Genomic DNA, 15,090 nt, shown 5'->3' on the forward strand with positions numbered 1-15,090 from the left:
TGGGGCTAGAACATTTATACTACATGGTTAGGCCATAGGAGGAAAATCGCCGACAGAATCGCCGAAGTCAAGTTTTGCGTCACTTAGTAGGATAGAGCTACTAAGTAACAAGTATTCCGCAGAGTAGGTAAAATAGATAAGGTAGACTTGATTTATTACTTACTTTTACCCGAATTTCTAGGCTTACGTCCTTCATAGTTAATGCTCATATTTTCTCTAGGAGAGTTAGTATTAGCCCTGCCTAGGTATGCAAGGGCAGAGCGAGTGTGTATTTAACAGGTGAAACGTGCCAAACTTCCCGATGGAGCTTTGAGATGAGATTTACCGCTCATGCAGTCATCCCGGTATCTCTCTCCATAATTTCCATTTGCACCATATCACGCCCAATCCCACTGACAAGACCAACTTGGTACAGATGTTTCCAGCCCAGCCGTAAGCCGGGGGCGGCTGGGCAGCTGGGATAGCGCGGGTAAGAAGGCGCAGCCGCAAATGGAGCGAGAACGAGTGAGAGAGAACGAACGAGAACGAGATGCGATGAGTACATCCTGTGACCTGAAGCTGGCCCTATACTTGAACTACGCGGTACGTTTTCCTCGCCGTTAATAGGATGAGTCGTCAAAGCTAACTGCATTTAGGGTGACAGAGGTGGTTCATGGTAGAAGTGATCATGGCTGGTTTCATGCACTACCTATGAACCCAACAATTGTTACCCTACGTTATATTTTGAATTGGGAACAACTCCTGGAACTGGAGTATAAGAAGACAGAACCCGCCGTATTCAATCGCTTGTTACAGGCCATCTCTCGTTTACCGACCATTGTTTGAGTTATTACAAACACAAGTTCTACTTCATTGATCCGCGTTGCAATTATTCCAGGGAAATTCTGGTGCTGTCTTTCTTTACTTATTGTCTGTTTCTATAGACAGTGACATTTGTTCATCATGCTGGTCTCCGCGCTGAAAACACTACCCTTTATACTCGCAGCATCCGTTGCTGCTGGACCGCCAACAAACAATCGTATGGTCCAGCATCCTGGCATACTGAAATACCCTATCACTGCATCCCCTGGTGCGCCCGTACGGACCATCAATCGTCGACAAATGGGCAACATCTTGACGAACCAACTGAAGGGCACCTTTTACTCCATAGACATTGAAGTGGGCACCCCAGGCCAGCTGGTTAGCGTTTTGTTTGACACCGGTTCTTCTGAGCTGTGGGTTAACCCTAATTGCAACAAGGCCAGCAATCCGAGTCTATGTCAGCAGCTGGGTTACTTCGACAGCGCCAAAAGTAGTACGTTTAACGATACTGGTATTAAGCATGTTATCGGCTACGGAAGTGGATATGTGAACATGACTTATGCTTATGAAGCCGTGAAAATTGGCTCTGCTAAGCTCAAAAATCAGCTCTTCGGGGTTGCTTTCGACAGTGAACCCGAAAATTATGGTATCTTTGGCGCTGGGCCGGACCTTAGGGGCTGGGATGACCCGTATCCCACTGTCATTAATACACTTGCTCAGCAAGCCTTCACAAACAGTCGAGCGTATAGTCTTGACTTGCGATCTATCGAAAGCCAGCGCGGTTCAGTTATCTTCGGGGGTATTGATACTGGCAAATTCTCTGGGCACCTTGAGAAACGGCCTGTCATCCCCGCTGAACATTCCCCAGATGGTGCAACCCGCTTTTGGATCTACGTTGACGGCATTACTGTCAGCACTGAGAACGGTACTGAAGTGACAGCCTTTGACAAAGTTGATGGCCAGCCAGTTCTTCTCGATAGCGGAGCTACTCTCAGTTCCCTTCCTGGCCCCATAATCACTGAGCTGCTTAAGGGTTTCCCGTCTGCCCAAGCGAGAGGTCCACTTTACCAGGTTGATTGCCCTGTCCCTGGCTCCAATGGTTCTGTCAACTTCAAATTTGGAAATGCCATCATTAAAGTGCCATTGGAAGATTTCATATTGCAAGTAGATGAGAGTTCCTGTGCTTTGGGCGTTCAACAGAATGACGAAATGCCTGTTCTAGGAGATACCTTTCTCCGAGCTGCCTACGTTGTCTATGACTGGGACAACAGGAATATTCACCTTGCCAATAGTGCAGATTGTGGCTCTCACCTGGTGGCAATTGGCAAGGGACCTGATGCTGTCCCGATTCTCACTGGGGGCTGTCGAGAGACTTCAACCACTTCTACTTTTATCGCTACATCAACATCCAGCGTCGGTTACACAAACAGTACTAGACTGTCCAGCAGCTTTAATACTGCTACTCTTGTACCGTCAAATTTTACGTCGGCTGTAACTTCAACTACTTTGTACACTATTACTAGCTGCTTCTCAGATGTAGCCGGCTGTGTCGTCGGTTCCATCCGTACCGAAACTATCACATCGTTGACAACTTACTGTCCAGCTACAGTAACATCCAGCAGACCTCTTACCACGCCAAACTTTCACTCGGATAGCATATCAGTTACAATTAACAACTATTCCGAGACTCGTCCGTCAGAGACACAAATTTCCCCCACAATCGCCGCTAATAGCGGTGAAAGTATGAAGACGTGGCCGATAGGGTCTTCTTTAGGAAGTCCAAGTGCTACAGCTAGCTCTTACGAAGCATCTGGGTCCAGGAAAGACACCAACTCGCTGCGACCCACTGAGACCAGTATTGCTGTCTCTCAAAGCCTCCCTCCGTTCACATCAGGGGCCGTCAATAAGCGTATCATATCTTCCATGCAAATCATTGTTTGTATACTCGCAGCTGCTGTAGTTGCATTTTGATTATTCGGTAGATTCCTTCGATAACGAAATCGGGTGGTTGTCAATAGACAATATCCTACAATTGATACAAATCATATAATGCTAATTGACATTATCCGATATGGAGCTCGATGATGGGTGGCGCAGGATAAGAGGTTGGGGATATTAATATAAACTGATGTATGGAAAACTACATGAATACAATCCCAGTATTTAGGAACCAGCACTATCATAACATCCTAGTATGATCTCTCTATTTGGTATATACTTCATAAATTATTGAATCAGTTGGGAATTGTGCCATTGCTACGGATAAGGGCTGTTGCTGCTCTCATCATGTTGGGATCAGTCAGCAACATTACAGCGGTATGCGCTTGGGCTCTTCCCATGATCTCTGTCTTGTTAAAGGCAAAGTCCGTTCCAGTAAACTGCGCAAACAGCGGTTCATGATTTGTCCCACAGGTTGCAGGATTCTCGCAAATGTTGAACAATGGCTGCAGCACCACTTTAGCTACGCTCAGAAGCTTTTTTGTATTTGGGTCAATTTCTGGCTGCTGAACGAGCGATGCATCGGTAGCTGCCAGTGCACTGTCCGTTGTAACAAAATTAGACGAGCCATATGTGTCAGTAGCAAGGAGTTCGGTCATGAAACTTGCTAGATAAGGATCTACCTCGAATTCTGGATAGATAATATCGCTTGTAATGGAGTCTGCACCGTCAATAGCATCACTGACCACTTTAGCGATCGCATTGATGTCCGCATCGTAGCGTGTCCGAATGTCGCTTACAAAGCCTAGCTCTTTCTGTGTCGTGTTCTGAGGAAGATAGAACGACAAAGACGAGTCACCAGACAATCTTCGAAACACCTCAATGGAGAGTATAAGAGGTCCATTGGAGTTGGCCGAGGCATGCCCCCCAGGCCCATGCAGCATGAGGTCAACCCCGTCCACGCCATTTTCCACCGTATAGGTCACGTTGGGATATGTTGCGTCCAGAATTGATGAAACGGTCTTATGAACAGTATCAACTGTTGTTCCTGAAATCCCAAGACCAATCTGCTGCTGGATAACATTAACAGCCCAATCGCTGACTTCCTCTATCAGAGCTACGGATGAAGCTGTGCCAGGTAAATCGGCCAAGTCGTGAACCGATAACATACCCTGGTACGTTGCCTTGACGGCGTCGTAATGTGTGTCCCTCTTGAAGCTTGAGAATAGGTTGAGGCGGACGTTCCCAGGCGCAAAGGCGTTGGCCGGGGCGGGATGTGCCATGAGCCAGACATTGGCGTCATCGAATCCTGCATGCTGCTCCACAGTATTTTTGCCAGCACCATTCTCTTCGTCTGGTGTTATCCGTAGCAGAATCTTGCCTGGGATATTTAACTCCACGAGGGCCTCAGCAGCAAGACGAGAAGCTAGGACAGCATTCAACCATAATAGGTTGTGCCCGCAGGCGTGACCAACTCCGGGAAGCGCGTCGAATTCGCCAATAAAGCCAACGGTAGGAATATCACCATTGAAACCATCCGGTCGACTTTCAAACTCTGCAGCAACCGCGGTGGCCATACCAAAAGCATGAGGTGTAACATCCCAGACATCGAGTGCTTGAAAATATTCAACAGTGGCATCGTGGGCGTGGAACTCAAGGAGGCCAAGCTCTGGATTTTCCCATATATCACGGGATATATCTCTCAGCTGAGAAAACACCGTGCTGGATATGTTCTGGAGTAGTCCTGGGAGGTTGGATTTGCTATCAGCGAGGGACAAAGCCAAGCTTGAGAGCAAGACGGGGGCAATTTTCATAGTGCCAATCAATGGAAAACGTGAAAGTGAATGTTTGGTGGAAATTCACAATACTGTTAATTGTCTTGACTATTTGTTTTTATATTGCTTCAATCTTCCACATACTGCTCCGTTCAGTTAATTGTTCATGTGCTAGTGCTTACCATCGGAAATATATTCTGTGAGCGTGTAAATCCGATTTTCGTGGAGGTAAACCATGCTCTGCAAGTAAGGCCCGAATGCTTGAAGAATAGGGGCAGGGGCATGTTGAGCTTGGAGGCTGTTTACGTGGCCGCCGGGGACTTTTTGCTCGTATTACATGTGGGTGGATCAAAATTGAACCCGGACTTGCGAGTTCCTAGTTATAACGCCATGTCCGTTGTGGCCAATGTCCTTATCTTCTAGGTCAGTCAGGCTCATAATTTGTTGAAAACAAATGTTAAAGCAAAGAGGATTGTGGTGGCTTATATTTCAGCACTCGAGGAGCTACAGTTTTGCAGTGCTTATTGCTAGGTTATACCCTACATTGTTCAAACTATCATTGATAATAAGTGACAGGGAATGCTATAATGCCGTCGGAGAATATAACGTATATTCGATGTTACTAAAGCTAGGTAGAGCTAGAATTTACCCATAAAGCTTCCAGTTTTAATTTTGGCTTATTTTGTGGGCTTTAGACCTAATCCTGAGTCTATGGCATAAGCTTATTACGAAGGATAGGACAATCGGGTACCAAATCCCAGTTTTGCCAGAGTCTCGTACTTGAAGTATGTCTTACATCAACTGAAGCAAAGCCATTGAAATGCAACATATTATGACATCTGGTGAGGCATCAGTAACACTGAGCCACTTACCACTCTTCACCCTGAGTAGTCAAAGCAGTCGCTGTACTCACAATAAGTACTAGATGGTTCGCCATCTGCGTGAGCAGATTCTGCAAAAAATGAGCACTTCAGTCGTCATATTATCTCACGTACTAAGGAGGAGCCATGTAATCGCGATATTGCAGGAGGTAGTATAATCTCTAGTATGTTCTTAGACCATTGACCAGGTGTTCAAATGACAATACACCTCCCCAATGGACCATTCAGCAGGAGAATTGAACCCGTTTCAAGTCTCCTCAACTAGCCCTCCTCGCGTTTATCTACTGCAACGTTAGATTCCTGGGATAAATAAACGCCAGTAATACTTATCCCGGGCTAAGGCTACTTTGTACTCAGACGTTGTCTCAGCGTCCACGTATCTGGTACTGGCGTGCGGTAGAGTTGGACTGCCCCCTGAGAATTCCTCTGCAGTAAAGATTTGGCGGGGCTTCGAAGTGGAGGTGGCGGCAAACTCTCCATTCTGCGGGACTTTCAAAGGACGCTCCGCGAGAACTACCTCGTTGCTCACTAAGCCCTTGCTCACCGGTCGTTGATTGACAGATGCATTGTAATGAAGGAGTTACGTTTCATGATAAACAAGTAATACAGCCTGACGGGTATGTCGCGAATTTCACCATTGATCCGTCAGGGTTGTTATGTGCCAAGACCATGACTTGAAAGACATTACCCCAGGTAGACGCTGATGATGAATTACGAGATGGAGGTGCAGAGCCGTTCATCCACAATATGGGTACGTTTTTTTATTGTGATTAAAGTGTAACATTCCTTCCTTGATACGTGTTACCATTCTTGAAAATAATAAACTGTTATAAATAGTGTACGACTACCTCTACATCGTTCATTTAGGCCCCAAATTTGCATGCGGATGAAGTCGCACCGAATGCCATAGATATTGTGCTACCGGGGCACTATAATTGAAGATTTAGACTTGTGTGAACGCCAGGAAGTTCTTATCTTGTCCTTTGCGAGGACCTAATCCTGGTTAGAATTTGGTCAAGATCTTTATCGGCCGCATCCCATTCTTCCCGTATTACAGTAGCCTTTTCCTCAGATCTCAAAGTGAAGGAAGCGCGGAAGGGTAATGGACGCGAGTTGAATCCCTGCGTGAATGCCCATGGGTCCACTTCGCATCTTTTTTCCCCATTTTCATTTTCTTCATAGGCATAATTGATATCGAAGGCCCATAGGATACGTGCGATGTTGATAAACAATGAGTTCCTCGCAATATGTTGGCCTGTGCACACGCGGCGTCCGAAGCCGAATGGAGCAAGAGGAAGGGTTGGGTCTTCAATCCAACGATCTGGCGTGAAGTTGTGAGGATCTTTGTATACGTCCTTGTCAAGATGAATGGACCAATGATTTCCAATGACAGTCGCCCCTTTGGGAATGCGAAATCCCATGTATTCATCATCCTGGGTGACAGCATGAGGTATACCACCAGCAGAGACCGGTCGCCAGCGAAGAGTTTCCTTGATGAGAGCATCAACGTACGGAAGATTGTCTTTATCTTCGAAGGAAGGGAGCCCTTTTGCATTTTCATCAATCTCTTTTTGCGCTTTCTTCATCACATCGGGGTTGAGAATCATGGCAAGAGTGAAGACTTCAAGAGCCATCGTTGTTGTATCGCTCCCGGCTTCGTAGATTATGCCCACATCGTACGCTAGCTCTTTTTCTGTCATGCCGTTGGACTCTTTCATTTCAGAAACCTGTTTTGACCAATTCCAAGATTTTGTCCTTTTTCCGCGACGCATATTTCCCATATACAGGCTCGATTCAAACTCGTGGACTTGGTCACCATGTACCTTCCAAGGCGCCAGCAAATTGGGTAGGTAGTTAAGAAACGGAAGAGAATCCACGATCCAGGTACCAACCCTCGCAGCATAGAGAAAGTTCTCCATGACCTTGTCGATTGCCTTGACCTCCGGCTCGCTACCGGTCTCGAGACGTCGGCCATATGCAAGTGCAAAGATTAAGCTGGAAGAGTATCGATGATACCGATCTGAGAAATCCACACCGGGCACCAGCAACTCGCAAAGGAGTTGCTTGCTCTCTACATCTTGCAGTTCCCGGTAGGTCTGAGATACTCGGATATTGAGATAAGAGGCTTGAAGACGCTGGTGAGTGCGCCACTGCTGGCCATAGGGCATCAAGAGGGTTCGCATTCCCTTGCTCACGTTCTCGCCGCCCATCACAGATCGCGGCCTTGAACTGTATATGTTACTTCGCTTGTCTAGCAGATCATGGGCAGCCTCGTAGTTGCCCAGAATGATGACTGTATTTAAGCCATACTGGAGGCGGAAGATTGGACCATATATCGTTGACCATTGCTGATATGTTCTCCAAGGATTGTTCTGCGGCGCCTGGTGCAAGTTGCCAATCAACGGCAGTTGGCGAGGCCCTGGGGGCAGTCTTTTGCCATTTGTAGATCGAATTTTATGGAAGATCCAAAGGCACACAAGAAAGGCCACAGCGACTGGTAAGAGAATCATTTTAATGCTGTCAATAGTTTCAAGTTTCGATTTGAAGACGTGTCCTGAACAGAGAGCGACAGTTCTTGCACTACTTTAAGATACTGTTAAATACCTAATAACGAAACACGCTCGTGGCTACGCTATTAGTGATAGGTAACACCGATGGTGGTTTTTGGACGATCCCTCTAGTCTCCGAGAATGCGGGGCAAAGAGATGCGGGGGCGGGGCAATTTCCTGGAGCAGCGTTTTCACTTCCGCCTCTCCGGTACTGCAAACAGATAGCGAGTGGTCCTCGACGCATCATCTGTAGGGATGTTAATACCACACAAGCTATGTCACACAACGTTAAGGAATTTTTGCTTTGACGTTGTCTGAAGCATAGGATACCCATGACGTACAGAGATGCAAAGAAGGCGGGGCAATCGTACCTATTTACTCTGATATGGGGAAGGCTCAAAGTGGGATTAATTTTACAGTGACGTGACACTTGAAGCATAGAATTGCCATAGTATATCCAAATCTAAGCTCATATCCAAAGTCAGGATACAAATCTGAGCATGAAAAAGACAGTAGTAATAGACAACAACACGTTAACCCCTTTCACGGATTCGGAATCTCATATGACTAGATCCAACAGTCTCATTCCAAGGTGGTATTATATTGTGATAGCTATGTCCAACCCAAAATGCTCTGTTCCCAAAATCACATTCAGGTATGAGATATCTGAGCTCACTATGGCCCAATACTTCTAAAGTGATCTTTGCGGAGCGGTGTATAGGGTACCGTGCAATGTGATCTCGGCCTCCTATACCTTTATAAAGGGAACCTGGACATAGCTAGGATAGTCTGCACCCATGTGCACAAAATGACGTCCTTTGTTGCTTGTTGTAAATTTGCCACGCAGCGGTTCGAACTCGGCCAGCCTCATGTCATGCCCAGACACTTTAAATACCAGCTTCTCCCCCTTTTCAAATTTTATACCAGACGGCCAGATGCCAATTTCGAGCTTCACAATCGTCCCCAGCGAGATCTTTACATCCTCGTCATGGCTATGGAGGGCCCAATGTGGCTTCGATCTATCCATATCTATTTTGCGACGGCTGGCACGGAGAATACCCATTGGTCCAACATACACGTTGGTGTTGATCAGGGCCACCTCTTCGGCGTCTAAACCTAGCTCATGGAGGGGAATATTGGTGTTTTGAAGAACTTTTCCAGTGGAGTCGGCCTTGCGTATTTGCACAAACACATCCAGATCATCGTGATCTGGGCATGACATGTACAGAACTGCTTTGGAATATCCGACTAGATAGCTGTCGGCAGGTAGCATACAGTCAAAGCTGAGTTCTTCAGAGTCAGAGTCCATCTGAAGAGCTGTAACATCTGACTGATACGACAGTGTTGTCGGCATTTGGTCTGGGCTCCATGCAAGTGTGCCATCGTGTGATAGGTAATAGATACGATACTCCGTGCTGGGAACGGGGAAATCGGTGAATACGTGATTGTACTCGGGCTCCTAAAGGCCATGTGAGATGGGACATGCAAAATCGATGAGTTGTTCGTTTTGGATTTTACCTTATTATAACGTAGCGTAGACAGCAGTACCTTCGGTGACTTTTCCCATCCATTCGGTTCAAGTTTCAAGAAGTAATCAAAGAAAAGCTGCAAATCCTCTATTCGGGAAGTAGAGTATAGGTCGTGCCATTCCTGAGTTGGGTGAACTCGCAACCTAGAACATCTAGTCAACTTTTTTCTCTATTATCCAGCTTAATATCTTCATCTTACCACTTATTGTCTGTCGGCAAATCTTCAAACCCACGAAAAGAACCGACAGTATGTAGACCAGTCGAATAGCTGGCGAGGACATAACAGGGAATTTTGATTTGCTCTATTTTTGCCCTCTTGTCCTCCCAGTATGCGTTCATTCGGGGATACCTTTCCAACATACCAATAACATCTTCCTGATTGTTTCTTCCTTGACGAACTTTAGAGACAATGCTCGGAGATTTGCACGAAGAATTTTAAACTCACCAAAGAGAGTCTGTCCTCCGAGGAACCCCCAAAATGGTAGATAAGGGACACCACCTCTGCATAGAGATTCACGGTAGAAGTCACTGCAGCCCTCCAACGGAGCAAAACAGGTCAGATGAGGAGGATTCTGCGCAGCAATATGCCACTGAGCCATTGCAAGCCAAGAATTCCCGACCATGGCAATCTTCCCACTGCACCACGGCAGCCTTGCGAGATGTTCAATGGTATCATAGCCATCATGACCCTCGCCTGAGCCAGGGGCCATTAGCTCGGAAATTTCTTAGCATGGAACTGGTGGGATTTTAAGCTGACCTGACATCGCCTTGTGAGTCGTAAGACCCTCGGCTATTCACATTCACGATAGCGTAACCCCTAGCTGTCCACTCTGCCGGGTCGGGCCCTTCAAAACTCTCAAACCCTGAGAGCCTGCTTTGCGGCACACCCACACGTCCCGGAACGATGTCAAGCCTGAAATATCCTTCGTATTATTGAGTTCAAGGTTCTCTCCTCTGGTCTTTTAGGAACCGATTGTAACATACCGGTACCTGATTTCCCGTAAGGACTCCATACCACCAACGCGGGGACGGGATCATTGACGTCCGCTGGTCGAAAGACGTCCGCCCGAATGACTACTCCGTCTCGAAGAGGAACCTCTATATCCTGTTCGAAAATAGTAGCAGCGCGAAATGGACGATGAGAAGATGTCTTTTGAAATCCTGCAGGTAGCGTGCGAGTTGCAGGGTTGAGGCCATTATATTGAGCGCCAGGGGCACGAATTGATGTAAGGGGCGCCTGGAGCACCGGGATGTTATCAATGAGTTGCGCCATCCTTCACCTACAAATACAGGCCGCAAGTCTGCTTCTGTTTACGTAGGCTCGTGTTCTCTTAGTATCGGATTACTGTTCTTAGAAGAATCCTCCCCGGCGCTTTGAGAGTTGACTTCTTCCTTAGTAATATTGTTGGTCAAGGAGCAAAGGGTGCTTTTACCTCTGTACTTTTTCCTGTTTTCCTCTAATTCCCCGCATTTCCCCTTTTGTAGCTGTGGTCCTCTCAGCTCGTTGTATGATTCGTCCTTGTGCGCGGGGAATACGTTGGACAAGCTTTGCGGGGCATCTACGGAGTACAGAGGCATTCCTGTGAGCTGTGAGAGGCCCCGCGATCCACACACACCTACATACCGTGTACACACAAGCCCTGATTCACCTCGTGAATCAACTCGATCCGCTTCGTCGAACTCGGTTAGGCTTCGGTTGTTGCAATATCGCATGGCATCACCCAATCCCTTGCCATCGTGGCTCGCACGTCAAATTCGGAAAGGCAATAACTCCCCACTGGGGCGTGTTTCCACTCATCCGAGCTGATTTCTCGATCCATAATATATCTGGCGAGGGATATGCGGGTTGCCATGTAAGCGGGGAGATGAGCGCCTAACATGCTTCGTGATGGAATTGCCGCTTTTTCTTCTCAATTTGCCTTTTTGCGAGTGCTTACTCCTGACAATGCTCCTAAATAACGAAAAAGTTTACTCCACGCGATATCCTGAGTCGGCCGGGCAACATTAGTTCCAGTCGCTTGGGGAGTGTGCATAGCAGCTAAAGGACAACCATCAAGCAATATGACTGCCCACGCAGCCGAACATCCACGTCTTTTACCAGAAGGACGAACTTAAACTTGAACAAGCTACCTGACTAATAGTCTGAGCTATTGGGTCAGATCCCGAGAGTGAATAACAACACCCAGGTGCAGTTCAAACAGAATCAGGTACATTTAGTGTGGCACTCACGAAGTTATTACTCAAGTAAAGAGAAATTCGTTGACTACGTGGGCGAGCAATGTTATACTATGTGCTCCAGTGTTTGAATGGTTATAATCTTCACTGTCCGAGAAATCTTTCTACCTGCTTTATTATTTCCCTAGTATCTTTATTTATTGCCACGGATCCTCAGCGCATGTCTTGGTAAGCTCGCCAATCCAGAATGTGTGCATTGTGCTAGAATATATAAGATTTAAGGCCTTTAAACGCAATATCTACACACATTTCTAAATAAGTTTCGACCTCTTGCCTATCATGCCACGCATCGTTGTATGCAGCGCTTAGACAAAGCTGGCCCCTATATGTTCCCAAAAAGAACCCAAGACCATTCCGAAGCTCTTCTCCTGTTACCCATGGATCAGAAACCGAGATGCCACCAGCCTTTGTAGGTATAATATTATCGATGAGTCCCATGCTAGAGATTGATACGGACGGCTGAGTGCTTGGAGGCGGTATAGGCAAAGGCTCCTTGGCCGCTGGTGGCAGCTGTCGTGTGCTAGAGGCCCAATAGTAAGGCACAAGTTGATAATGTTCTGCATCATCGCGGACATCGTGGTAAAATTGCTTCATCTCTTGGAGAACTCTAAAGAACTCCTCAGATTCCGACTGTTGCTGGTCTACAGTATGGCTACTGCCGACAGCTGGGATGATCATATCCACCAGGAGGCTTGTTCCAGATACTGAGTGATATAATGCGGCCGGATGCTTTGCAGAGTTGTACGGCTCAGTGCAGTTTCCACGTTCGTTCCGTAAAATGTAGCTGACATATCTAAGCGTCTGTGGTTTAGAGCGCTTTTCTTGAAAATTTCTCATCATGAGAGGAATAGCAGCATGGAAGATATGGGTTACAGTAACGCCAATATATGAGCATGCATGTAATAGCGTCGAAGTCTTCTCTTGTGAGAGCATCAGCGCAACCCGCTGGTGCTTACCCGGAGTAATCTCCCCTTTCTTCCACGGAATGAGTAGCAGTGGAACGTCGCTTGCCAATTGTTGTTCTTTTAAAGATGCTACGTTCGCTAACCGCTGTTGCTGAGTCTCGGTCAGGCTTTTTGGTACATTTGCAGCCACACGAAAAGGTGGACTCATGTTGCTTAGCTCGGAGCCGTTGTCAAATGTAGGCAGTTCGAATGAAGATCCTTGATCGTATGCTTTTGACGCGATTTTAACAAGATTTCCTAGGAGAAGCAGAGTACCAACGCCATCAATAACGTCATGAGGAGAACGTAGAACAAGATCGCGGCGGATCGGGCCAGGGCGGTTCTCCTCGTGTAGCACAGATGGCGGTGTGATGACAAACAATGTTGGAAGCTTTGGAGCCGGAGGATCGTTATTTGCCCATTCAGATCCGGTCTTATCGGTAGAGATTTTGACGAACGTTTCATCGATCCAGGCCTGCTGATCAGCTATAGTAGGAATTGTGCGATACACCTTTGTAAATCCATTCGTGCTGGTGTCGTATTTTGTTTGTGACGCAATTGTGGGGTGGTCATGTCTCAGCGTGAGCCAAGCATTACGCAGAGCCGTATCAACGCGAGAATCCAAGTCATCGTGAAAGGAGTCAACGAGGTCGATGGAAAGCGATATGTGGCCGGTAATGGCGAAAAACATTCGACCGCTACCTTCGTACAGCTTCGACAAAACAGCATAACATCGTTCGATCTCGTCAACGGAGCGTTGCCAAACTCTCTGCTCGATCTGTTGCCATGCATACTGGTTGTAGTGAGTCGCCATTGTTGACTGAACTTATTGCGCTTATGATGATTGGTAACTTTGCAACAATTCGAAGCAGAAAATTGTCGCTTGTTCGACCAGTAACTACAGGATCTATTACGCGGGAACGAGATTTTTATACTGACAGATAGGATCCGCAAATCGTAGATTTATATCATGTAATCGAATGCAACGATTCCATCAGATGATCGCGAATAGCAGTTTTGAACTAAGATGGTATTGTGATAAGAGCGCGACTCCCCGAAGGATTTTCCGATATTGAGCCGGCCTTACGGCACAGAGAGGTCTCATTAGTCTACTCACAGCTGCGCGGCGCGTCCCCGATCCCAGAATTCAAGCCATAACAGTCCCGGGAGCCACTTACACAATTCGCGGTGTGTCCCCGGTCTCAAAACAAAAATAAACAGATCCACATTGATCTTCTTAATTACCAATGATAACAGTGGCAACTTCGAGCGTTTCTACGCCCCATCATTATGTGTGTGCAGAACATTTAGTGTAACTTTCAAGATTACCGCCTAAGACTGTAGCGATCTGAACAGCTGACGAGACTGGCTAGCTAAATTGTAGTAGGAGGGCTGCAGGTTTCTAGCATCCCGATGTTCGCATTGGGGAACTCGTGATCATAATCGCTGTCCTTCCCAGATACTGACACTGAAATAACTTCGAGCAACGTTAGCACCTAATTATTTTCTTCTAGAGAGTGGCACTTCAATGTGCCTTTACTCTAGGATTCAGAGAAAAGAGAGCTAAAATGATGACCGCTTCGCCAAAGAGCCACACATATTCTTTCGCCACATCAGAACAACGCTAGATCAACGCCTACAAATTATGTGCAATAACTCAGACATTTCGTCATACCGCTGCCAAGTAAAGCCTAACATAATCTGCATTGTTTGCTGCAGGGTGACGGTTAGGCGTTGTTCAAGTATCACGTGTGTCGAAATGGTGATTAAAAATGTAATAAATATGCGCCTTGGTACTAAAGGTAGTGTACAGACATGACGGCAATCTCTCCTAGCTACAGCAAGGTATCATTTAATTTAGCCTGTGCTTCGTTTGCCCACTTAAGACCAGAAAATTACTCCGTCCGGTATTCTCCCGTCAAGTAACCATACCCTGTTTTCCGTAAAGAATTAGGCCTTTAGATGTCTGCATCTTCAGGCTACAAGGAGCTTATTCGTTACTTATAAATGGCAGAACAATTCCTGCACTTCTATTGCCTGGCTATTCGAACCTCCAACTTTGTCACAACTGGCAGTAAATACCCAACATGGCCATCACCGAGACTCGGGTAATTGCCCAAGGTGCAATTCAGAACATTAATATATCACAATGGAGCAATATCAGCTTCTTTCATTTGGGATAGAATCGGTACGAGGACCAGATGATTGTCTCAGCAAATCTCTGCATCTGGGGCTTCTCTTTCTTCGTGGCTGGCGTCAACGATGTTAGCACTAGTGCTTTGATGCCCTATATCAATCATGAATACAACATTAACAGTGCTATTGTATCGAATATGTAAGTGGTTATTAAAAAGCATTCCTAAGGTGTGATATTAGAACGCAGCTGACGGGAGCTATGCATTCATATTCATGAGGCTAATTTTCTAGCCTAGCTATTT

At 46.5% G+C, this 15,090-nt stretch overlaps 5 protein-coding genes across 5 annotated transcripts; 1 reads left to right on the plus strand and 4 right to left on the minus strand.

Annotated features, from left to right (window-relative positions):
- Nucleotides 1-942: 942 nt before the first annotated feature.
- Nucleotides 943-2,772, plus strand: V8C40DRAFT_277880 (acid protease; the record flags this gene model as incomplete). Its single annotated transcript, XM_083221004.1, has 4 exons — nt 943-1,077; nt 1,132-2,285; nt 2,325-2,542; nt 2,576-2,772. 4 exons carry the CDS (start codon nt 943-945, stop codon nt 2,770-2,772), a joined length of 1,704 nt encoding a protein of 567 aa, XP_083068024.1.
- A 263-nt stretch (nt 2,773-3,035) lies between these two features.
- V8C40DRAFT_270576 (uncharacterized protein) lies at nt 3,036-4,553 on the minus strand (the record flags this gene model as incomplete). The annotated part of the gene is made up of 1 exon (XM_083220204.1): nt 3,036-4,553. The coding sequence occupies one exon, from the start codon at nt 4,551-4,553 to the stop codon at nt 3,036-3,038; it is 1,518 nt and encodes a 505-aa protein (XP_083068025.1).
- Nucleotides 4,554-6,148: 1,595 nt separating this feature from the next.
- V8C40DRAFT_283570 (cytochrome P450) lies at nt 6,149-7,996 on the minus strand. The gene has a single exon (XM_083221976.1). It carries the CDS (start codon nt 7,903-7,905, stop codon nt 6,367-6,369), a length of 1,539 nt encoding a protein of 512 aa, XP_083068026.1. The 5' UTR covers nt 7,906-7,996; the 3' UTR covers nt 6,149-6,366.
- A 696-nt stretch (nt 7,997-8,692) lies between these two features.
- V8C40DRAFT_283572 (Alpha/Beta hydrolase protein) lies at nt 8,693-10,746 on the minus strand (the record flags this gene model as incomplete). The annotated part of the gene is made up of 6 exons (XM_083221977.1): nt 8,693-9,403; nt 9,463-9,616; nt 9,673-9,862; nt 9,919-10,162; nt 10,236-10,396; nt 10,458-10,746. The coding sequence occupies 6 exons, from the start codon at nt 10,744-10,746 to the stop codon at nt 8,693-8,695; spliced, it is 1,749 nt and encodes a 582-aa protein (XP_083068027.1).
- A 1,032-nt stretch (nt 10,747-11,778) lies between these two features.
- On the minus strand, nt 11,779-13,639 carry V8C40DRAFT_257248 (uncharacterized protein). Its single transcript, XM_083218452.1, has one exon. It carries the CDS (start codon nt 13,464-13,466, stop codon nt 11,910-11,912), a length of 1,557 nt encoding a protein of 518 aa, XP_083068028.1. The 5' UTR covers nt 13,467-13,639; the 3' UTR covers nt 11,779-11,909.
- Between the last annotated feature and the right edge of the window lie 1,451 nt (nt 13,640-15,090).

The sequence above is a fragment of the Trichoderma camerunense genome, assembly GCF_050948025.1.
Source record: "Trichoderma camerunense strain CBS 138272 chromosome Unknown V8C40scaffold_24, whole genome shotgun sequence".
NCBI lineage: Eukaryota > Fungi > Ascomycota > Sordariomycetes > Hypocreales > Hypocreaceae > Trichoderma > Trichoderma camerunense.